At 46.3% G+C, this 23,779-nt stretch overlaps 1 protein-coding gene across 4 annotated transcripts in view; it reads left to right on the plus strand.

Moving 5' to 3' along the window:
- Window positions 1-23,225, plus strand: part of whrna (whirlin a) — a 90,349-nt gene extending 67,124 nt beyond the window's left edge. For 2 of the 4 annotated variants that reach the window (XM_047329554.1, XM_035608695.2), the window contains 7 exons: window positions 4,534-4,746; window positions 5,791-6,012; window positions 8,449-8,523; window positions 9,831-10,428; window positions 11,218-11,387; window positions 13,937-14,059; window positions 19,111-23,225. In XM_047329554.1, coding sequence (XP_047185510.1) covers window positions 4,534-4,746; window positions 5,791-6,012; window positions 8,449-8,523; window positions 9,831-10,428; window positions 11,218-11,387; window positions 13,937-14,059; window positions 19,111-19,293 — 1,584 coding nt within the window. In that variant the 3' untranslated portion in view covers window positions 19,294-23,225. The remainder of the gene's footprint in view (window positions 1-4,533; window positions 4,747-5,790; window positions 6,013-8,448; window positions 8,524-9,830; window positions 10,429-11,217; window positions 11,388-13,936; window positions 14,060-19,110) is intronic. The other 2 variants (XM_047329555.1, XM_047329556.1) reach the window with 2 other exon arrangements.
- Window positions 23,226-23,779: the final 554 nt, after the last annotated feature.

Below are 23,779 nucleotides of genomic sequence, written 5' to 3' on the forward strand. Positions count from 1 at the left end.
TGAAACGGTCTTGCTAAAACCTGAAGGCCCTAAATTCAAAAACATCTGGTTGCTCAAAAACCGCAGAGGCTTCAAGCTGAACGTGAAGCTGTTGCACATTCATCATCGAGATAAATCCCTCAGCCGTCTGGGGAATGACAAACCTAATTCTCAGAGCTTCTGGCCCCCCGACGTAAAAAAAATCCCCCCGCTAGCTTCCAGAAATCCACGATGGATTCAATGTAATTTCCAGAGGTTTCTACAAAACAGCATAAGCAATAAACAAGACGTATGCTGTGATTACGTTGGATTCCCAATGCTTGAAAAGAAATGTATGGGTCGAGGCTGCGTTAAAGGAAAAAAATATATATATTTTCTGAGTAATAGCTCAATGTAATCCACTGGCTTGATGATGAACGCTCTCAGATGGGGAGTGAACGGTGCCACATCAATTTACTGCACCGAGAGGCTGCGGAGGATTTCATCCAGCTTGATTGGATCATATCGTGCCATGTTTAAGGTTCGTTGTTGTTGGTGGTGATGGTTTGGTTATTTTTTTACCCGTATATGACGTAATCTCTGTCACTCAATTATTTCTCATGCAAATGAAGATCATCAAACTGAGCAGAGTGGCTCATCGCGCCTCAGACACCCGCTCTATTATTTTACGAACAGTTAAGTTAGATTGCTTTCTGATTTTCTATCACAAATACTTAAATGTTCTCGTCAATATTTGCATTTTATAAATTATAAATTATGGCAGTTAATGGGTCAGTTAATGGCTTGTGTCCTCATAGAATATTCCAGTAGTCGTCAAATGCTTTTATAGTTGTTGTTTTTTTTTTACAATTGCGTAGACAATTATATATAATGCATATTTAACAACTGCATCCCTCCCCACCCCCTGGGAGACAGGCATTTATAGAATATTCCAGTTTGAGATTTATGAACCATAGACTTACAATAATCTGTTTTATACAGTTTTATAAATCAAAATCTTTCGAACCTAAAGTCGTTCCACTTTATTTTATACACAGATTGTTTGTACGTTGCTCATCATGACGAAAAGAGGTTTGTACCAAAACTACAAACTCTACAATTTTACTGACTGACGTAAAAATCATTGATGAATCATCGGTGAATTAATATGATAACTAGAAGGGCGCTCAGCGAGCCCAAGCCTTCGCTAAAGGCTAACGCTCTATGTCGTCACGTCCAAGGAAGTAAAAACATTTCCAGATCTGCCCCTTTGTCAGGAATATTTCGAAAAACGAAATCGCTGTACGTCAGTTTAAAACATGGAAAGTTAAACACGTAAAAGGGAAGTGAGGGAAGACAAGACACCAAACACAAAGACCAAGTTGAAGTCTGTTGAAGCGAAGCTTGAACCAGCGTGATATCAAAATCAAAATGAGATCCCACCAGTCTGCTGCACTGATGCACACTGAGACATCCAATATGACTGCAGCTGAAATACGTCTACACACACACACACACACACACTTTACTTACCAGCGTTAACAAAGAGCAGGAGGCATATCAACTGTCGGAGAGCGCTCAGGAGCAATATAAACGCTTTATAAATACTTTGACAGCGGGTCTGATGACGGTTTATCGAGCCTGTAAAAGTTTGGTCTCTTCAGAGACGCCGGTTGACTCGGGCTCCGTCTCCGTGACGTCCCCGAGCAGCGGCAGCAGGTTTGTCACTCTAACAAGAACGACAAGTGTCTTGTCTCGTTCGGAGAGGAACAGGGTTTTTTTTATTTCTTCTGAATCTAAAGTTCTGATGTAGATGTTGTCGTTTCATTTCGTACTTTTGGAAAACTGCTGAACCGCTTCAAACACTTAAATGTCCCACGTTCGTCCAGAGTAGGCCACGGTGCATTCACTTCCCTAATGTAGGCAAGAATTCAGCGTGATAAACAGATTGGGAGAGTGTGATAACTGACCACTATCTGACTGTGGCAGCAGGTCCTGGTGCTGCGATAGGAACAGGGTGCGCTTCACTTCCTGTCGATGTGCGGAACGAGGCCTCGTCGTGTGACGGAGTGGCTTCTTCAACGCACCGAATTTGTTTCATGATAATTTGTTGTCAGAGGTGTTACTTACTTAAGCAGCAGCGTTACGTCTCTGTAATGTGATTAAAGCCAGAACACTGTCACCCTGAGAGCAAAGGTGTCTGCCAGCATCGGTGCCAGTGAAGTGCTAACTATGTCTCTTGTTAAAACTTCAGATTTATTGTGTTTTTAAAACGTGGCAGAATGACGACATGGCAGAGTTCAAATACCGAGATCTGCCCCGTGAGGTTTTCGACCCAATCTGTCTGAAATCGATTTTTACAGTGTTATCTGAAAGTCTTTCCTCTTCTTCCTTTCCAGCTATTTTTCAAATCCTGTTTTCTTTTTTTATTGTCAGAGAAAAGGGCTCGAGCCAGAAACGCAGACCGAGTGCAGGGATGCGAGAAATCCGAAGAAACTTCACGTTGACCAGAAAGTACACAAACACACAGAACGCTGAACTGGCAGCATGTTCGCTTCGACGTTGCCTCCGTTAGGACTCTGATGCTGCTCTGCAGGAAGTCGAAGACGTTACTGTTTCTGGCCATGTGAGCGATGAGAAAGAAATAAAGATCAAACAAAGATGGTGGCGTCATTTGTGGCAACAATCTTCGGACAAACTTTGACTTTGACTGTCGTTGCAGACAGAACATCCCCACCGGTGCGTCGGGCTCCGTGTGCGGCACAGTGACCCTGTGGCAGCAGAAGAGAGAGGTCTTTGTGTTCCGGGAGTTAATGTTGAGGCTAATGGAGGCGTAAATCTAGAAAGCACAGAGGAGAACAGGTTTATATCTTTTGGGGGGGGGGGGCCTCTTTCTTTTTTTACTTTATCTCTGCTTTTGTTCTGTCTAAATTGAGTGGAGCTGAGGCAGAGATAAAGCGTGTGACATTTCCAGGTCTTAAACGCATCCAGTTATCTGATCTGGCCTTATCTGATTTGCTCCCTATCGATTGAGTGTCGATTGGCAGCGACTGTTGTTGTTGCTGTTGTTGTTTGTTTAATGCGATAAAAAGGGCCAATCGGCTTATCTGGCATTTGACCAACCCGGAGCCAGAGAATGACCTCAGAGATGGGCCAAGTCCAACATCTGGAAAAAAATCGTGGTTCTCTCTCTCCGTCCTCGACCACTTCCTTATCCAAAGAGGACCCTCATTAGCAGGAGACTGCTGATGTTCCACCCCGGTTGAGCGACGACCTGTTTCATTATCTCCCTCCATGTTGTCAATCTGCCCTCTGATATGCCGGCGTCGTGTGGTCCCGTCCGCTCGCTCCACGCTGCCCTTGAGTTAAGTAGCCGGGACACGGACTCATCGGGAGGAATTCTCCTGGTTGGCGCCGAGGTGTTTTAGGATTCGTGCTGGGTGGCACCAGAGGTCACCTTGGGCATTTAACAGCTGTTGGCTCCTGCGCCGTCCGGGACTGTTGGAACGCGACCGCCGCCGATAATACAGACAGACGAGTACGATGACGGGTTGAGGATGAGGTGGGAGGCGGAGGCTGCAGACACTGTGAACGCAGGCAGACACACACACACACACACACACACACACACACACACACACACACACACATACACACACCCCGGAGCTGTGACTTTGAAGTGGCGTCTTTGATTAAGGAGTTAATTATAGAAAAGCTGCGCGTGCCGGCGAGCAGATAGCCAAAGTAAAAGAGAAAGACATCGGCGCAGATCTGCAGAGCATAGAAGTGATATTGACAGCTCATCAGTTTGTGAGGTGTCAGTGTCGCTCTTCTGCTGGCGCACAGGAGCCAGAGAAAAATAAAAACCCCAGCACAGTTTGTGTCCTGCTGCAAAGGAAGAAGGATGATAGTTTATAGATCTGGGATGAAAAGACTGATGGTTGGTTCAGTTTACTGTGGGTGTAATTTATGGTCTTGTTCTGTCGCTTTCCTTTGTCTCCCCCCCTCCTCCCCTGCTCCTCCGTCACCTCTGGGTCTTTTCGGTCACCTCCAGCTATATCACCTCTCTTACTTCCCTATCCATCACTACTTCACTTCTCCTTTTCTCGAGCTCTCCTCCTCCTCCTCCTTCATCAACGGCTTCCCTCCCTGGGGGGTTCACACATTCATTCAAGGATTTATAAATATAATATAACGTAAAGTTGTTCATGTTTGCATGATGATTTTGAATATGTTTGAGCCCTTAATGAGGAAATGTTTGGACAGGTACAGGTGGTCCAGTGTGCGGCATGAGGAACCTTGAGTCCTCAGTTTTACTTCCACTCTTTTACCTAATCAATATTTAATACCTTTTCCGTCAACCTCTTCATGCTGTTCCACTCTGTCTTTTCTCATTTGTCATTCCTCCTTTCCACCGTCATCCTCGTCTTCTCAATCCATGTCTAAGACATGATGTAATGTCGTTTTTTCCGCTGCCGCCACCTCCGCCCCAAAAAGGTTAATAAATAAGAAATAAACACGTTTCTGAAAATGTTTCTAAATATCCGTCTCTTGTCCTTCTCCCGTCTACATCAGCCCGGGTTCTATAGGGGCGTGGCGGGCTCGCAGGTGACCCTGTCCAGCCTGGTGAACCAGTCGCGGGCCATGCTGGAGGAGCAGGCGCGCCACCTGCTGACGGAGGCGGAGCGGCAGACCATGGTGTACTACGTGGAGGAGTACCGGGACGGACACGTCGGCGTGGAGCAGCTGGTCATGGCGCTGTTCGAGCTGCTCAACACGCACGCAAAGGTGTGTGTGTGTGTGTGTGTGTGTGTGTGTGTGTGTGTGTGTGTGTGTGTGTGTGTGTGTGTGTGTGTGTGTGTGTGTGTGTGTGTGTGTGTGTGTGTGTGTGTGTGTGTGTGTGTGTGTGTGTGTGTGTGTGTGTGTGTGTGTGTGTGTGTGTGTGTGTGTGTGTGTGTGTGTGTGTGTGTGTGTGTGTGTGTGTGTTGCTTTGAGGGTTGAATTGAAGTTTTCTGAGATTTATGCCCAGGCCCTTTTTGTCGATTGCTTACAGTTCTTGTGGTGTTTTTCTTTCCGTCCCGGCTCTTAAAGGTCTCTTGGTTTTTCTTGTGAAAAGACAATAAATCAAAAGCATTTTATTTTCCAATTTATCAAGTAACACTGCTGTACTGTATCACACTCCCACAGTTTGCAGCTGCTTTGTCCAGCACTCAGAGCTGTTTCTGGTTCAATTCTTTAGAATTTATCGTTTAAATTTATTCTTACACACATTAAAGAGTAAAACTCTGTTTAATGACTTGTTCTTTAAATCTCCATAAAACAGAATTGAGGCCAGAACGAATGGTTGTCCGAATTTACGATGGATGAAAGGCAATAAACGGAACCGTCTCTGCTTCTTCCTCCAACAATCACAAATGTTTAATAAGGTTTTAAAGATTTTTTTTTCCTTTACTAATGAGCGACAACTGGTTATAAAGTATAAAAAGCCTAATTTTGCTCCTTTGAAGAGAACTCTTATGATGGAGGAAAAAAAATCGAATTCAAAATCATCAGAAAGGTTTGTCTCATCTTCGGTCGTCTTTCTCTGATCTCACAAATCCATGAAAGTGTCGGCAACTTTCAATTCACTTTGAATCAAAGAGGAGTTTAACCTCAGGTTTGGAAACAATTGAACCTTTTAACATTTTATGTCAAATAAATTTGACATGAGAAGTTTAGGTTCAACAGAATATTGAAACAAAACATTATTGAATCCTGGTTGAATTGGTCAAACGTGTGCCTCCTCGCCCTCCTGCGTCTCCCCCTCTGTGACCCTCCTCCCCCCTCCCTCAGTTCTCTCTGCTGTCCGAGGTGCGAGGCCTGGTGGCGCCGCAGGACCTGGAGTGTTTCGACGCGATGGTGCTGCGACGGGAAATCCAGGCGCTGAAGGCGCGGCAGGGCAAAGCCGGGGGCGCCGCGCCGCACCCGGAAACCCTGTCCATGGTGTCGTACCCGGACACGCTGACCTCCTCGTCGGCCAGCTTCATGACCAACACCACCCTCAGCTCTGCACGGGTGAGACGGGGGTCCTGGGGTTCACGTCATCTCTCTCTCTCTCCGGCTGCTCAAGATTTAATATTCCCACCGCTGCGATCATTTGAGCTGCTACGACAAAAGAGGGTTGATGGATGAGTGTGTTCGGATTGTGATTGACTGCTTCTCTGCTCAGTAGTCTTCTCTCACCTCTCCTTCCTTTTTGTCGTGTGGCTGAACGGCGACACGTTTCAGTCTTTCTGCTGATATTTGATAGCCTGTGTTTTTGTTCCACCTCACGCACCCTGCCCCCTCCAAAAAAACCTCCCTCCCCCTCTCCCCCTTTTGTAGGAGAGGCTGCTCTGGCTGATAGATATGATGGAGGTAGGCATCACCGCTGAAAGAGATAAATGCTTTCCAACACCAACCAACACAGATGTGATTTGTGTTTTTTGCTCTCAGTTTGTTTGGAGTGATTCTCTTCTTTCTTATTCTCCGCCTGTATGTGGAGAGAAGCCGTACAGTAGAGAGTGATGCGTCACTCCCACAGTCTGAGGTGTCGACAGTTAAGAATCCGAACACTCGCTCTGTTGTGTTGTCACGACTGTGTGACCCGCGTCCTCGTCTATTGATCTGACTCTTCCATTATGTGAGGATGAGATCAGACTTCCTCAGGAGAAAAGTAACAGCCGGGCTGTTTCCTCCCGGGGAGTTTTTGTGCAGACAGAAATGTATTCTCAGAAAATGAATGGACACATTCCTCGTCTGAAATTAAAGTCACGTCGTGCGAATATGTTTTGGCCACAAACCCATTTGCATGCTCTCTCATTATCATTCATCTTCAGTTTTATCATAGAATGATTTTCTGAGTTCACTGCAAACTACAGTGATCGTGTCCTCGTGCAGCAGGAAACATGTCGGTGTATGCCGACATAGGATTCAGGTGAACATTGGTTCCACTGATTTGCTTTTACTCAGTGAAATGTATTTTTTTTAAACATAATTATTATTCTGTTTAAAATATTTAAGTCATATCACTAAAACCAAGTTTTACACCTCAAACTGCTTTTTTTCCCAGTGAAGAACTCAATTTCCGTTCCCACAGTGACACAACCCTACAAACGCGCGCACACACACACACACACACACACACACACACACACACTTACAGATGTGTACACAGTGTCAAAGCAGACAACGGAGCCGTTGACTGTCAGTCATATTGTTATTCAGATGCGAATGCATCATGTTGCATATGAGTCATTTACTCTTAAAGTGAGAAAAATAAATCACGCAACAGTCAAAGTGGAGCACAATTTAATCATAAAGTTAAGAATTATGGGCGACTACGGTGCAGAGAAACGGGTTGAGAACCACTGGCCTGGACCACCGTGTTCACCCTGCGCTGCACCACTGTTTAAAGTTGGTCACTGTGCCAGTTTCTGTCGATCACGGTGCCGAGAGACGTGTCAGACGACGTGTCGGAGCAATTACAGCTCGCCGTCTGTCAGCCGGGGCCAACAGGGACCGACGGACGGGGAGGGGAAGGGCCCGCGGCGTCGGGACCGGTAACAGACGTGTCACGTGGCGTGTCACAGATATTGTCAAACTGGAGAATCCTGACATCCTTGTCTCTCCATCATCGTCTCATGAGGTGTCGCAAACACAGAATCACTTCGTCTTCCAAGATAACAAAACCGCCGCCCTGCATAAAGATGAGACACACACACACACACACACACACACGCACACACACGCACGGCGTCTCCTCATGCAGACAGTTGATAAACTCTGGTGATACAGAAATTGTCTGTAACTGCTCCCCGTGACGCTACGAGTGGGTAATTAAGCCCAATCGATGGAGGCTTTTGTTTCAGTTTAGCTGCAGAGTTAAATTCAGTTCATTTCTCTGAACTCAACGTCATCGTCCCCCCCCGGCTCTGAAAAAAGTCCCTCTCACATCTGTCACAAATTACCTCCTCTCCTCCACAGACCGGTGGGACTGAGCCGTCAAATCCGGCTTTGAACTGAGCCGATGATTCTTCATCGATTTCACAGCATGTGTGTGTGTGTGTGTGTGTGTGTGTGCTTTGACGGTGCGAGAAGACTTGATCATTGTGTGTGTGTGTGTGTGTGTGTGTGTGTGTGTGTGTGTGTGTGTGTGTGTGTGTGTGTGTGTGTGTGTGTGTGTGTGTGTGTGTGTGTGTGTGTGTGTGTGTGTGTGTGTGTGTGTGCATGTCTTGCTCGCCTCACTCATGGACCTTGAGACTGGCGAGCAAATGTGAACAGATATAGACGTCTACCCTCCGTCCCGGGAGACACAGAATATCCACCAAATCTAATTTGGCATTTGTATTGGGATGAACACACATCTGTGTTCAACATCTGCTTCTGCCTTTAGCTTAAATAACGCCCCCCCCCCCCCCCCCCCCCCCCCCATGTGTCTTTCTCCCTCTTCTTCTTTCCTCTATCTCCTAGAACGACGGCGTGGCGGAGAGTAACGGCGAGGATCGTCCCGACAGTCTGAACCCGCTGCTCACCGACATCTCCCTGGTGAGCCTGGCAGGCCGCTGCTCCGGCCTGATAGAGATGGATACGACACAGGGGGAGACATGATGATGATGATGATGTGGGGTGGGAAGGGAGAAGAGGTGGTGGGGGGGGGACAGAGGTACTTGAGGCATGTTTGACATGAAGGCTTTGTACTTTAGAGTGAGATGGAGTGAAATGAGAAGTATATCTTTGTGAGATTAAGTGTTTATGTGTAGACGTTCTTCATCGCTCCTTCGTCGTGTGGGAAGAGGAGACTCCTCCCACCTCGTCATCTCGGCAAGGACGAGCTCACCTATGCACCATCAGGATTAAAAAAGAAAATGTTTTAAACGATTTGCACGCCGACCTCCGTTTCCAAAGCAACAAGCGATATGAAGAGATCTTATTTGTTTTTATTCAGAGCAGCAGCAGATGCTCAGAGGAAGGTCAAAGGGGGAAGCTCTTAGTCCGCTGATGTCCAAGGCTCCCGCTGCTCAAATCATACCTTACTTTTATTAATTTTTTTAACTTGTACATTTACGCTCATTCTGTGTCTCACTCCATGCCTCTGGTCAGCCACTCCTGTCTCAGTTGTTCATTCCACCATTCAGTTTGAGTTTGGATGAGTTCAATGTCTCAAAGTCAACCTGCCTCCATCAGTAAACCTGATGGTTGAACATGTGTCTGATGCAGGTGTGTGAGTGAACATTGGTGAGAAAGATGAGGAAACTGTAAAAAAAAAAATGTTTTTTTATCATTAGATGTTGAATCAGATTTTTTTCTTTTCTTCTAGGATTCATAGAAAAATGCTGAACCCTTCAAAAATGCTCAAGATAAATAATAGAATGTCTCAAAAAGTGATAGTATTAAAGGGTCATTCCACCCAAATGACCAAAAGGATATTTTGTCATTCACCTCCAATGAAATTTTTTTTTTTGTCGAGCTCAAAGCGCTGAAAAAATATTTTTAAAAGAAAAATTCTATGTCAGCAAGTTTCTCCAAAATGTTTTGACTCTTCAATGTTGTACATTAAATTTCACAAATCCTAATTTAAACATCTTTGGAGCAGCTAATTTTTTGAGACTGAACATTTTGAGGCAGAAGTAAAAAAACCTCTGTTGACAATGTTAATGGCTGAATTTAATTGCGCCCCTCTGGCATTTAATTTATGCAAACAAAAATTTGAAAATAAGGTAAATAAAGAAAGATAACTGATGAGATATCAGCTTTTTGATGCATATGGTCACATTATATTGCAGGATATTGTGTTTCAACATATTGTCACAGCCCCTATTCGATGATGATGAATATATATCCTCTCACTTCAGGATGACGTACAGTCCACCACTGCCGAATCTCCCCCCTCCTTCAAGCCTCCGCCCCCACCGGGGGCGCCGAGGCGCCCGAGCAGACGGGGTCAGCTCAACAAATGCCCCTCGTCCGAATCCTCCCACTCGGGCTTGTACTTCACCGCCCCGCCTTCCAAAAACCAGAGCAGGGCGTCGGGGCACGCCCCCCCGGCCTCGCCCTCGCTCCACCACAAACGGGAGCATCCCCGGGACCCGGCTCAGGAATACGCGGCCGTCAGAAAGAGAGATCTTTCCGTGCCGACCAGGAAAGAGCACACGACGGCCGCTCAGTTGTCCACGGTCGCCCGGCACATCATCGGCCCTTTTCCCCGGGTCCAGTCCCCCAGCAGGGGCCCCAAACCCGCTGCCCCTTCCCCTTCACCTCCTCCTCCCCCTCCGCTCCCCGCCCCTCCTCCTCCGCCCCCATCGCTGCCCCTTAAACCAGTGTCCATGTCCAAACCGTCCCCCTCCGCCGCCGCCTCCCCTGGCTCTAAACCTCAGTTTGTTACAGTGGAGGTTCACAGGCCCAATGCGGAGCCTGACGTCAACGAGGTGCGGCCGCTGCCACAAGCGCGAGGTGAGGATCACGGAGAGATCACGCCCACGTGTTTCTAATAACTCTTTAGGATTATTTGTGTAAATTTTCCTTTTCGCACAAGTTCCCAGAGCCCAAGTATAACTACATATGTAGGTTAAAAATGTAGTCTGACACCTGCCGTACTTTTTTCCCCAAAGAATATTTTATTTTCATCCAGTAAATTCAGTTTGAGGATTGATGGTGCGACACAGTCGTCGCTCACCGGTTTACTGGAGCGTTCCCACGACAGACAACCAGCTCCGGTGAGAAAAGGGCAGACCTGACTTGTTGTCTGTCCGGAGCTGCACACGCTGACTGCGCTGAAAACGTGGCCACGACAAATGTACAATACATAAAAGCTCTGAAGTACAAAATGTATCATGTGCGGCCGAACACTTTCCTTCTAAAGGCGCTTGCAGTTTTTTGTCTCTCTTGATTGTAAAACAGTCGGGATTCATTTACTGAAACTAGTCTGAACTATAAGCTGATCGTCAATCGCTGCTCAAAACGAGGACAAGTTTAGGTATAAATACCATATTTATAATCTCTCTCAAATACGTATTTACTTGGCTTAAATAAGCAATTATCCATATCATTGTGTGCCATTACCACTGGATGCACTAATCTTAATAACATTTTTAATCTTGCATTAAATCTAAAAATCTGTGTTTTTAAATAGAAGTGTGTCTGTGGCTCGCTTACGTACAGAAACATGTAAAAGGCGAAACAGTTTTTTGTTGTTGTGAGATTCCCTGACATCATGTCTGCCCCCCCCCCCCTCCCCTCTAGGTGGCGCCCTGTCTCAGCTGTCAGACAGCGGCCAGACCCTCAGTGAGGACAGTGGCGTGGACATAGCTGAGTCAGCAGCGCACGTCAGCAAAGACAGCGGCCCCCATTCCTCACGCACCCGCCTCCCCCGGGACAACCAGGGAGGCGGGGGGGACAACCCCTCCAAACCGGTGAGGGCGGGCGGGCGGGCGGGCGGGCGGAGGGAGTGGTGGTATCAGGAAAGTGAAGAAAGAAAGTGTTCCTCTAACCTTCGGTGTCTGCACGGTGTTTTATATTGTATTTCTGTCTTTGTGAGGACTGATCACGGTTTCACACCTTGAGCGGGGAGACTTTTCGGAAAGGGGGGCGGATTGACACGAGTGTGACACGAGTTCTGAGAAATGAAGACATTCAGTGGTAACATTCGTGGAAAAGATCTAAGACCTTTTTGGAAAATTGGATTTTGAAAAGTGAGGGCATCTGTTGAGACAAGGACATGTTTGGTAAGTGATGTCATCGGGTCTGATCCGTTAGAGGAGAGGAGAGTATTAGTGAGAGTATTAACACAATGAGGAAAAGACACACCGCTCGTAATCCGTCCTCGCTGTTAATCGCTTTTGTTTTATTGGACTCTTCCTAAGTTTTTTCCGCCCGTCTCCTAGTTGCAGGCTCAGTCTCCGTGGCTGTAGGTGCTCGTCTCTTCAGCTCTGCCAAAACAAATCAGTGCTGGTTGACGTCAAACACATTGCGACCAATGGGCCAGGGAGGGGATGTTGCCACAGGACACCAGATCTAAAACTCTGCCAAACTTTCACACAGAACTCGTTCGGTCCAGGTCTTCGGGTTTTTACGTTTTGTCCCAACTGAAATAACAAGTGCGACATGTTCCCCCGCACCACGGTCCGGACCAATGGACCAACATGTAGTCGGACCACAAGAGGTTGATCTCGGTCCGGGTCAAACTGAACCATGGTTCTGTTTGATGTGAAAACACTTTTTGAACTTTCAGACCAATTGCGGGAAGTCGAGACCGCATTAAACAATAAGAGGAAGTGTAGGAGAAGGTGTGGTGTGGGTACAGTAGACGCAGCCCACGAATGTGATGACGACAGGACGTACGTATGTCACAAAACAACTAACCGGATCAAATGTTAACAGAGTAACAAAGACATGAACCTAGGTCGTGACTTTCAGGTGTGACAAGGCTCTTACTCTACTTGGAGAGGAGAAGTAACGGACGTTCATTTATAGGTGAAATTATACAGTTTTTTTTATTTTAGTTAATAATTGAAGTTGGAGTTTGGAGGCAAAGAATGCATAATTATATCACTGTGGGTCCTCACAAGTGTAGAAGTACAAGTGTGTGTGTGTGTGTGTTACAGGTTGATAAATCAATGTGATTTATTGCTGATCCTCTACAATCCTAACCGATCTCTTCTCTCCTGCGTCTGTTCGCTCACACAGACTGTTTCCTTTGTTTCTCTCATGTTTTTGAATCATTTCTCTCATGTCATGTCATTCATTCATTCAGTCACATGTTCCGTCATTTACATCCATCATCGCTCACCGGAGGTGCTGCACGCTCAAACTCTCCGATCACCCTCTGGTTCATATTGATTGATGGGGAAAGAACAAAGAAGAAACTGCAAACCAATAAGACGAGAGCAGACGTTGAGATCAATGTCTGTTTCAGGCCTGACTCGCTCGACAGGAAGTGTGAGGCGCTGACTGGACTCTGTGCTGGGAGAAAGCTAAATTGTTCTGCCAAAGAGCAAAGCATTTACCTTCTGTTTTTCTTCCGGTGCCGAGAGAGACGGTGGCGAAAAAAGAACAAAATGACGAGCTCATAAAAAAACACTATGAATATAATATATCCCACTCATTCTGGTGTTAGTAAAATACAGGTTATGGAAGTGAAGATGAACTTCTGCAGTTGACCTGAAAAATATGGAAATGTTCTTGAGGTTAAATCTATTGGAACCGTTTATTTCAATAACTACCACTCGCATGAGGAAAGTGTTTTACTACATCTTAAGAAAGGAATCCACACTTTACCTTAACTGAAGCTTCTCTACAGTATTTATTATTCTCTCTGTTGAAAAAAGGTTATGGTGTTGAAATGATCACCGATAGTCACATATTTGCAGAGGAAGAATAATAAACATAAGAGCCCTTTGTAGTTTTACAGCACAGCTGCTGTGTGGTACAGTATCGCCACTGTTTCCAGGAGCAGGAGAATAAAAAACAGATGTTTTCAGCAAACACACGCTCGCATTAAATCCCTCCCGTCCACTTCACGGAACGGAAAAACGAACAACGTTAGCGAGGAGCTAAATGAACCGACAGTGACAGAAATCACAGAGAGAGGAGAGTTAGACATCACCCAGCTGGAGATGCTGCAGCTACAGTTATGTTACAGTTATATGCTACAGTTAACCACTGGACGAACACTTTAAAAGATGCAAATGAGGAAAGTCCACAGAGCTGCAGGAGCCAGTGGATCAGCAGAGTTTTTACATAAACCTGACTAAATAATGGAAAACAGTTTCATCGATGCCTTTTTAGAAAAGTGAGAAAAATGTTTTTAAAGAAATATGTATTCATGGATACAGAGTCATGACCTTTATTGAATGAGGGGAGCCAGAAGAAAATGGACGTCGTGTGTGTGTGTGTGAGGTGTGTGTGTGTGTGAGACACGTTCTTCTCGTGTTGCTATAACTTGTCGTGTTCCTTGCTGTAGCCGGGGCTGCTGGAGCCCACCTCCACTCTGGTGCGGGTGGCGAAGAGCGCCAGCACCCTGGGCATCGCCATTGAGGGCGGAGCCAACACCCGTCAGCCGCTGCCACGGATCGTCACGATACAGGTGAGTAGAAAAACAGAATGGAGCCCGACCGATATCAATACTGGGGAGTTCAGGATTTCCGATACCGATACATCAGACGATTTATATATATATTATATATTATATATGTATTATATATATATTTATATATATATATCGGTCTAAGATGTCGTTATCAAACCCCTATGACAAAGAAATGTAACTGAGGCTTGATATTTTAGTTTAACCATGAACTTTGTCATGAATAACTATGTATAAGAAATGTGTGTTATGTCATTTTTAATCTCCGTGATGACACTTCCAGGTTGGACTCGATGTCCTTCAAGGACTTTATACACCGCAGCTGAACTCACGTTGAGATTCGGTCTAATTCTGTCCTCGCTCCATCTTTAATGGGCCCCGTGAAAAGATTTGACTGTGGCAGCTCACTGCAGTTATTATCTCAGAGCGAGGCGCTGAAATAATAATGTGTGTGTTGATATTTGGAAAGAATTGCAGGCAGATCGCACTACGAAGGATTACAAAGCACTTCTACATAAAAGCTAAAGTGGAGGCTCAGTTCAGACGCGTCAGTGTTTTTAATTTCTCAGGGTCCAAATGTGATGAAGCTCGATCATATTCTCATCTCCCCAAGTGTAATGCGAAATATTGAACTGACACATCGCCACTGTAGGCAGCACGTCAACAGAGCCTCGCATCGGACCAGGACTAATCCGTGGCGCTGATGGTTTCCGAGGAGTGAGAGTTTAAAGATCAGAGCAGGAGGCGGCTACAAGACTCCCCGAGGTCCGTCTCTCAACCCTCCGTCTCCACAGAGGTGGTGATTGAAATAAAAGTGGGTTTTGCTCTGCTGATTGCAGAAAGGGACTAGGGGGGGGGGCGCGAAGGACGGGAAAATCAGGACATTCATAATCAAAAGCGTGCGCTGGAAGAAAAGGAGTGCGAGTGTGAGCGGCGGATGCAAAAGAAGCGAGAGCGTGCTGACTGAGGGAAGGGGAGGGGCGGGGTTTCTTTTATCTGACGCACACGTCCTCTACAGCGAGGACGCAGCTCGGCTAATTTTCTTTTTGTGAGAGATGCCTCTTTGCCACGTGACCGTGTGGACCTCAGAGGACGATGTTCCCCATCTCCCGTCAAGCAGCCATTACAAAGCACCAGCACACACACACACACACACACACACACACACTTCAATGGAAAAGGAAATCACTCACTCTAACGTAAGAGGGAAAAACACCTTTCACTCGAGTGGATAAAGTCCGTGTGAGTTAACAGGGGCGGTCCAGTGTAGCCTCTTGAAGACCAGCTTTCTCAGCGGAGTAGACGGATTAAAGAGATAAAATATTGAAAGAGCGCAATATGCCAGCTGATAACTTGAGTCAGGAAACTCTTTCACCTTAGGCCCGGGATTGTCCGTGATATTGACTGTGAGTTTGAGGAGATGAAGCCACAGACGTGGTTCCACTGTCTTCATGAAAATGAAGACAAAAAGAAAAGGGAGTTGTGCACTGCGGTTGTCCTGCGCGTTGCCAAGATTTCAAAAACTAAGATTTGGAAAAATGACATTAATCATCTTGTTTTTAAAGTTATTTACTTGTTTCTATCTTTGGAGTTATCAGGGCCGACCTTTTAAGTGATTTCTTGTCAAGTAAAATCATCTTGCTGCACGGACAGAAGTGATTTTCTCCTCAAATTCAGTCTTTATTTCTTCTATTTGAGCTTTTCCTGTGTGATTTCTCGCTCGTCGCCCCTGGAGACATTGTTTTTTCATCTTGAAATAAGTTTTTAAACTCATTTCACAAGCTCAGCTCGACGGAGGTAAAGTCAATTTAAACCGTTCAATCAAGTCGACTTCAATGTTAATTTGAATCTAAATTATTCACGACGGGTTCCCTTTAATTATGGCTCCACATTTGTTCAGTTGCACAAACTTTGGAACCTCCGTCCATCACTCGACGGACGTAGTCACGAGCTACGTGACACCGCTGCTACTGTACATCCCTGAACAATAACCCGTGTGTGCGGCCTCACAGTTATTCACAGACATTAATAACACGGCCGCCTCCAGGTCCCTTGTAAAAGCAGTTCTCAAGGTGGAGAAGGTGAGCTGTTAAAACTTTTGCCCCGACACCTGGGGAAGCGTTAACTCAACGTTATTAGGCCCTTGAGCAAGGCACACGACCCGAAGCCCCTCGATCACAGTGATAAATTGGGGGATTTGTCGGGGTTTTTTTGTTTCTGGCTTTTCTGACGGGCCTCGATTCTGTCCGACGGGACAGATGATGGAGTCACGTCGCCGCTGACAACCCCCGATCTCTGCTGTAGTGGAAGTGAGCACACAGCGAACCCCCGGCTCCTGTCCTCACTATCTCTGTGGACGCGAGGACCCTCACCCGCAGGTCGTCTCGATCCCGCCTGATGAGGACGAAGTATAAACGAGCGAAGCCGGCCGAGAGTTATCAGTCCCCATCAAGCCCCTTCCCCGAGCCGACGGCCCCCCTGGTTGTCATCGCCATCTTCCCATCACGGCGCCTGACTGCTCCACTGGCTCGGGGCAATTGTTGTAGGCTCAGTAAATAAGAGAGGAGATGATGACACACCGCTGGTGATTCAGGCACATAATGAGTTCAGCATTAGGAGGAGAACATGGGACTGACGCCGAGGCAACGCGGTTGTGTGTCGTTAAGAGCACGAAAAAGTGGAACTTGTGATTTATTTTGATTTTGATTCGGTTCGAACGTCGTTTAAAGTCACGTTAGTTTCTATGGATACTGGAGAGCAGGATCCCCGTGGCAGTGACAGGCTCTGAGCGAGGGCTGCAGTGACTGTGGTAAAAAGGCATGCACAGGTCATTACGTTTCATCACCATCACGCCATAAAACAGCCCACTTCATTACGTGAATGATTCACTGCATAGACGCCCAACACAAATGTGTAATGATGGTAATTCTGATGGAGTCTGGTCTGTGATTAGAGACGTGGAGGCCGCCGGTGTTTTCCTCTTCAGACTGGAGAGGAGGGAAACTGACGGTCGTCTGGTGACTAGAAGAAGTGACAGAAGAAGACTTTTTATTCTGGGATTTTTCCCAGAAGTAAGCAGGTCTGCTGAGGACTTGTCCAGAGCCGAGTGGTCAATTTCACACCACCTTGTTCGGTCCGGACCTTCGGACTTTCCACTTTGGTCCCAACCAAAATTGCAGTTTGAAAGTTTTTGAAAGTTTCCTCGGACTCAGAAGCTCGGTTCCTTTTCGTCGGCCGCGTGAAAGCAATTTTTTGACTTTCGGACCAATTACAGGAAGTCGAGAGGAGGACACGGAATGTTTCACTGCAATATTGGTTCAACGAAATGATATAAAGTCAACTTGAAAAAACACCCGAAATTTATAACTTATTTTTTTGAGCTATAAATCCCATGTATTATTATTATTATTATTATTATTATTTTCTGAGAGGATGAGAGAGAGAGGGGATATGGGAGGACCACTTCCCGCCGTATCGACAACACGCCGACGTGTCGAGTGAAGGGAAACGCCGCCCGCGCAGGTGATGACGACAGGACGTGGGTTTGTCGTGTGAAGTTCTTTAGTGCGCTCGCAAAATTGCAACGAGAAAACTGCCCGGGACAAATGTCAACAACGAGAGTTTAACCTTCACATAAGCTGCTCACGCTGTGGCCCACGGACTCCGAAACTGACGTCGCTCCAAAGTGTTTTGGGTTCATTCAGGAGTCTCCTAACGTCACCGCCAAGGAGCCGGCGCTCAACAGACGACCCCCGAGGCCTCCCTGTGTTTCTGAACAGATCCGGGGCGTCAACGCGCGACACCTTTTTCTAATCGCAGACGAAATGTGTGTGAGATTGGAGAGAGCTGCGGGTCGGGAGGAAGCCTCTCATTTCTAGTTGTTGATCGCCCCCTCTGCTTTCTGAAGGCTGAGCATGCATCGACTGCTGAGCCTGCAGGGGTGTGTGTGTGTGTGTGCGTGAGTGAATATTCATATATATTTATTAAGGTGCCTGTGACACGGGGTATCTCTATTTCTGAATGCTAATGAAGATAATGAAGTCACATTTATGGCTCAACGTTTGAATTTGGAGCTTCGGCACCGAGGACTTCATTTGTTTGGGTGTAATAGAGCAAACGTAGGGATCTTTTTTGAAAAAACTCTTTGTCGGCTGCAGAGTTTGACTGTTGTAGCTGCTCCATCGGTCACATCTCCGTCCTGCTCATGACGCCATTATACTCCACTTATAGGAAATATTTGTACGGTAGTTGTGTTAATGTTTAGAAACTTATAACCTTCTGAAGCTGACACTTTATTTGGTGTTTCCACATATACTACAGTGTTTCTATGTTGTACAGATGTTGCAGGAGTTCAATCATGTCACGATCAAATTGGCAGAAACGCCACAAAATGGCCGGCGGGTGTCCAGGTAAACAAGGCGAGCAAAGCCGGAGCACGAGGGAACGGAACAGGTGACCGGACCGTGAGGGGAACGCGGAGATTCAGGCACAATTCGAGAGTGATGAGACGCAGGTGCAGAACATTGCGGTCAGAGCAGATAATCACGGCGGCAGGAAGTAATATTAACACACATCTGATGGAAAACAGGAGTAGAGTCCAGGACGGGCGGGTCGCGACAGACGAGGCGGTGCTGGGGTTTCTTTTTTCTTTTTTCTCAATAATTTGGCTTTGGATTTGTGCACGCAAGGAAACGTTCTCATCCCAAACCTGCTCCTGCTCCTGAGCCTCGGACGACTGGTCCAAGTGAGATGTCGCAGGTTGCTCATTTCAACTCCATTAATGCCACTTGTTCGTGAGCAGGTGCACATTTGTGAGACTAAAGTGGTTGCTATAAACAACAGACATACACACACACACACACACACACACACATTTCTATTCTCTGCGAGGCGACCTGTTCTGCTCCATTTGTGGTGAAGCTGCACAAAACATCACCTACTGTATGAATAAAAACAATTTTGCAGCGCAGAGAGAATCAACTGCTGGAGAAAACTCAAGATCTTCGCCTTGTGAGTATTTCATCCGTCTCTTGTCTGCTTCCCTCCCTCAGAGAGGCGGGTCGGCTCACAACTGCGGCCAGCTGAGGGTGGGCCAGGTGATCCTGGAGGTGAACGGGGTTTCCCTGCGGGGCCGCGAGCACAGGGACGCCGCGCGCATCATCGCAGAGGCCTTCAAGACCAAAGAGCGGGACCACGTGGACTTCCTGGTGACCGAGTTCAACGTGGCGCTATAGCCGCGACGGGAGGACCTGGATCACGAGCGGCGGCGGCGGCGAGTGAGGGGAAGATAAAGGGCGTGACATTTCGAACGTCTGTTCATTTTACAAATGGCACAACTCTTTTAGATAAGACGTTAAAAAAACCAACCGCCTCTGAGCCCTTTCTCTTTTCCCATTAAATCTGGACTCGTGATAATCAAAATTTCAAAAAAGTTTCCACTGTGAACTTTTCTTCAGGATCCTCCTCGACACGTTACCTTCCCACTGTGAGACCTCCTGCACTGCGATGGGAAATAATGAAACCTGTGTCTTCTGTTCGTTCTCTCATTGTTGACAGTAGAACCACCGGAACTTCTTGTAGCGCTCCCTCGTCCCACGGTCTGTGATTTTTTTTTTATTGATTGATTGATTTATTGATTTATTGCCTCAATCTGCGAGACAGCTGCTGAGACAGAGTCACGCTCACCACCAGTTTGTATATGTACAAATGAACAAATGTAGATACAGATGCATATATATATATATATAATGTACACACAAAGATACTCCTATATGAATTGTAAAAAAAATCTGTAACCTCTGTTGCATCAACATATAGTAATATATTTCGGAGGTGATGATGATTCAGGCCTAGAGCTTCTGTCCCATCTGCATATTATCAGGCTGACGAAAACGTTACTCTCATATTTTTATGATCAGACACATATGCTTTACTCGTTCGTCGTCATATGGCTTCCACGCAAATGTGCATCGCTTCCCGTTTCCCCTTCGCCGTGTTTAGACGTGAGACTGCAGCCACACGACATTTAAACTTTCCGCATTGCGTTTTCCAAACGACAGCAAAGTTTTAAAAAAGAGTCTGTCACCTACAGCTCACGTTTCTTTTTTCCCTTCAATATTACTCCAAAACAAATCAGAAATATGACAGTTCTCCTGTTTTGTCGATGCAGTTTTGCTGAACCGTCGTGGTTAGCGCTAACCTCTGACACAAATACGATCAGTTCTTTCGCAGTCGAAGATTCCATGAGTGAGGGAGTGTCAGATCATGCCACTCAACATGAAAACTACAAATGTAAAAAGACAACTTAAGAGAGAAAATGCGATTGAATGGCCAAAAATAGAAACCAAAAAGTTAGGTTATGGATTTCCTGAAACTCAAATTGAAGGATTATAACTTTAATGGCGACACTTTTAATGCAGTCATGTTTCCCAGGACACACTAAAACACGACAGGCTGTCGGGCTCAGATTGATTCACGTGTCAGAGACGCCGGATCAAAGATATGTCGTCTTCACATTCGCCCGGTTTACGTGGGAGACGCTGGCAGAGGAGATAAAACTGCCTCACATTCTCCCTCCACGTTTCTCCCTGCTGCTCCCCCTGCTGAATAACAATCCATGATTCTGTTTTGTAATTTCATAGTTTTAATTATGTTCACCCGGAGGGGGGAGGAGGAGGAGGAGGAGGAGGAGGAGGGGGGAGGGGCATGAAGCCATGCTCGGTGTAGCAATTACGCCCCGATGAGGGAGTGATGAGACACTAAGAGGACGACACTCCAAAGAGTTTAGAGACACACGCTCACACATGGAACATGCGTGTGCACACACACACACACACACACACGTTTATCAAAAAGTAATTAGGAGATAAGCAATCGGGTAGAGGGAGAGATGGAGAGAGAGAGAGGAAGACGGAAGAAAGAAATGAGAAGTGACTGTTGTTGTTGTGGAGATGATTTGTTGTGGAGGTGTGTGTGTGTGTGTGTGTGTGTGTGTGTGTGTGTGTGTTTTAACGGATGAAAGAGTACGTTCACAAGACGGAGACGGCAAATAAAAACAAGTGTCAGGTTGTGGAGCTGCTGTTGTGACACACGGGGACGAGAGGCGGCGGAGGGCGAGTCGGGGCGTCGTGACGAACGCCAACAGGGCAAACAGCTGTGAGAAACTGCCGTCACACTCTGCGGCCTTTTGTGAACTCAACCAAGAGAAGAGGGCAACTTTTTTTTACTCGTGCTTTGTTTTTTTTACACCTTCAAAATGTCACCCTTTAGTGAATAGATACAAAAATACAATGTGAGGCAGGGATGCACTGGTAGGGGTCTTTAAAGTTCACACCAGTGTGTCTACTGTACACGTACGGTAAAGCCCAATTATGATCTCCAGATTCTTTTAAAGAGAATCTATATTTTCTCAACGGGCAAAAATCAGATCTCGTGGTGTTTCTGTCGAAAGGCCGTGTTCAGTTCTCTCGCCAATTTAACAAGTACGAACAGTAAAAAACAGATTTTATTTTTAAGCTGTGTGGATGTTGGCCACGATAAGGTGCATATACACAAATCATTCATTCTTTGATTCCATTTGATTCCTCTTTCTGTCAAAGTATCAACTCACCCTCCTTCGAGCTCCGCTTTGGTCTCCACCGACTTCTTCAGCCGCTCCACGTTCAACTGTTGTTGTTGTTGTTGTTGTTGTTGTTGTTGGTTTTTCACCAGCTGGCTTCACATGCCCTGTTGTTTTTTTTCTGAGCAGGAAGGGACCCGCGGGTTCTTCAGAGCTTGTTTTAATGAACACAGCCGCCTGCTGCTGCTGCTGCTGGCGATGGGCTTGATGAGCGGACTGAGACTCTCTCACTCACACACACACACACACACACACACACACACAGATGGTGAAGAAAGAGGAGCGTCCTCTCTTACCACCTGATGATGAAGACATCATTATAAAACTAATCAGGTGCGAGCAGGTTTTTAAAAGGACATGGGACAAAATGCCCAAAACACTCCCGTGGTTAATTAAGAGATTAAGTTTTGAACCGTCAAACCAGCAATAGTGGATTTGGAAATAAATGCGCCGCGCGGCTACTTTTCAGAAAGCGAGCCCCTGCCCGTCTGTTCAGACACGATGCGAAGACACATTTCAGCTTGAACACGTTCCAACTTGAGCTGAAGCTTTGTTTGTGTCCCAGGGCTCTGTGCATCTTTCATAAACATGCAACGACAGAAAGGGGAAGGGGAGCGAGAGACTGGAGGGAAATATCACATCAGCTTGAGGCTCAAACACAGAGGAACGTCGTCAGGCGGCGAACATGCATTTGTCTCAGCACCTTGAACTTAGTGTTGACCTGTAACAACAACAACTCATGATGATAACAGTCAAACAGACGCGGCTTTAATCAGGATCTATTAACAAGTGACTTCCATTAGTCGAGTCAACAGGCGCAGCCCGTCGATGGGAACGCTCTCGTTTATGCAAATAAGGTCTGTCCTATTTCAAAAGGTTTTTAAAATCCCATCCATTAATATGAAAAAAAAACTGTTTGCATATTCAGCACATGTTGCAAAACGATAAGTGGAAAACAATGTGCTCACGGCAACGGACAAACTTGAAATTCAAGATGCATCAGTGTGTGTGTGTCAGTGTGTGAGAGACAGATGATAGATTTGTTGACGGAGACATGAAGGCAGAGTTCGTCCTCTCAGTGGAATTACTCTGTTAAACAAGCTCAAGAATCAGTCACAAAGGCTTTTGTTCTCTGACTTCAGCATTTGAACATCACACATGACACCTTCCTCCAGAGAGGAGACTGTCAATCGTGTTGTCTAAATGTGATCTGGATTAGATTTCTTTCATATGAAGTAAAGGATGAAAGACTTTTTTTTTAATAAACTTTTGGATTTAGTGGCACAGATTCTTTTGTGAGATGAATTCAATGTTGGTCTTTTTATGGGATTGTTGACAAAATAAATATGACAAAACAAGTCAAATATTCCAAATGTTAAAGTGGTTTTGGATGGTAATAAAAAGAGTCAGAGCCCTCATAAGTCTCAAAACAAATCAGATTTCCCGTGTATGAAAATATGAGATCTTGAAGACGACTTTCTCAGAACTGCTAAAAAACAACAGTAAAAAAGTTACAGCTACAATTTAATTTTTTAACTCTTCTTATCCCCCCCCCCCCCCCCCCCCCCCCCAAGGTGACACCTGATTCAATCCCTGCGACCGCTTTGTGTGTCCATCAATGCCAAAGTTCCCTTACACCCCACCCCCAACACCCCCCCCCCACCCACCCACCGCCGCCCCCCCGCTCAGGTGAACTGTAGAATAAATGCGAACGCATCTCAGAGAAAGTCAAGCGTGAAAACTTGACGACTGAAGTTCTTCAGGATAACGACAGCCATCGATACATGAACACCACATAAAGAATCATTCGTCCTCATCTCCCAAACTTTTGTTTGTGTGTGACTTCGTAACGACCCCGTCTTGTGGACGGCGGCCCCCCGTCTGTGACCTGATATTAAAGGGGCCACGCAGGAGGGAGGGATGATGGAGGGAAGCGATGGAAGCTGCTGACAGTCTCATTAATCAGACGCCAACAACGAGAGGTGGCGGCCTCGACTCCGACACGAGACACGACTGCTCAGACATTGACTTGCAATGATTGCCCCCACCACCTCCACCACCACCACCACCCTGCCCCCACCCAACCACTGCTGTCCTGCACG

This window comes from Scophthalmus maximus, chromosome 20 (genome assembly GCF_022379125.1).
Source record: "Scophthalmus maximus strain ysfricsl-2021 chromosome 20, ASM2237912v1, whole genome shotgun sequence".
NCBI lineage: Eukaryota > Metazoa > Chordata > Actinopteri > Pleuronectiformes > Scophthalmidae > Scophthalmus > Scophthalmus maximus.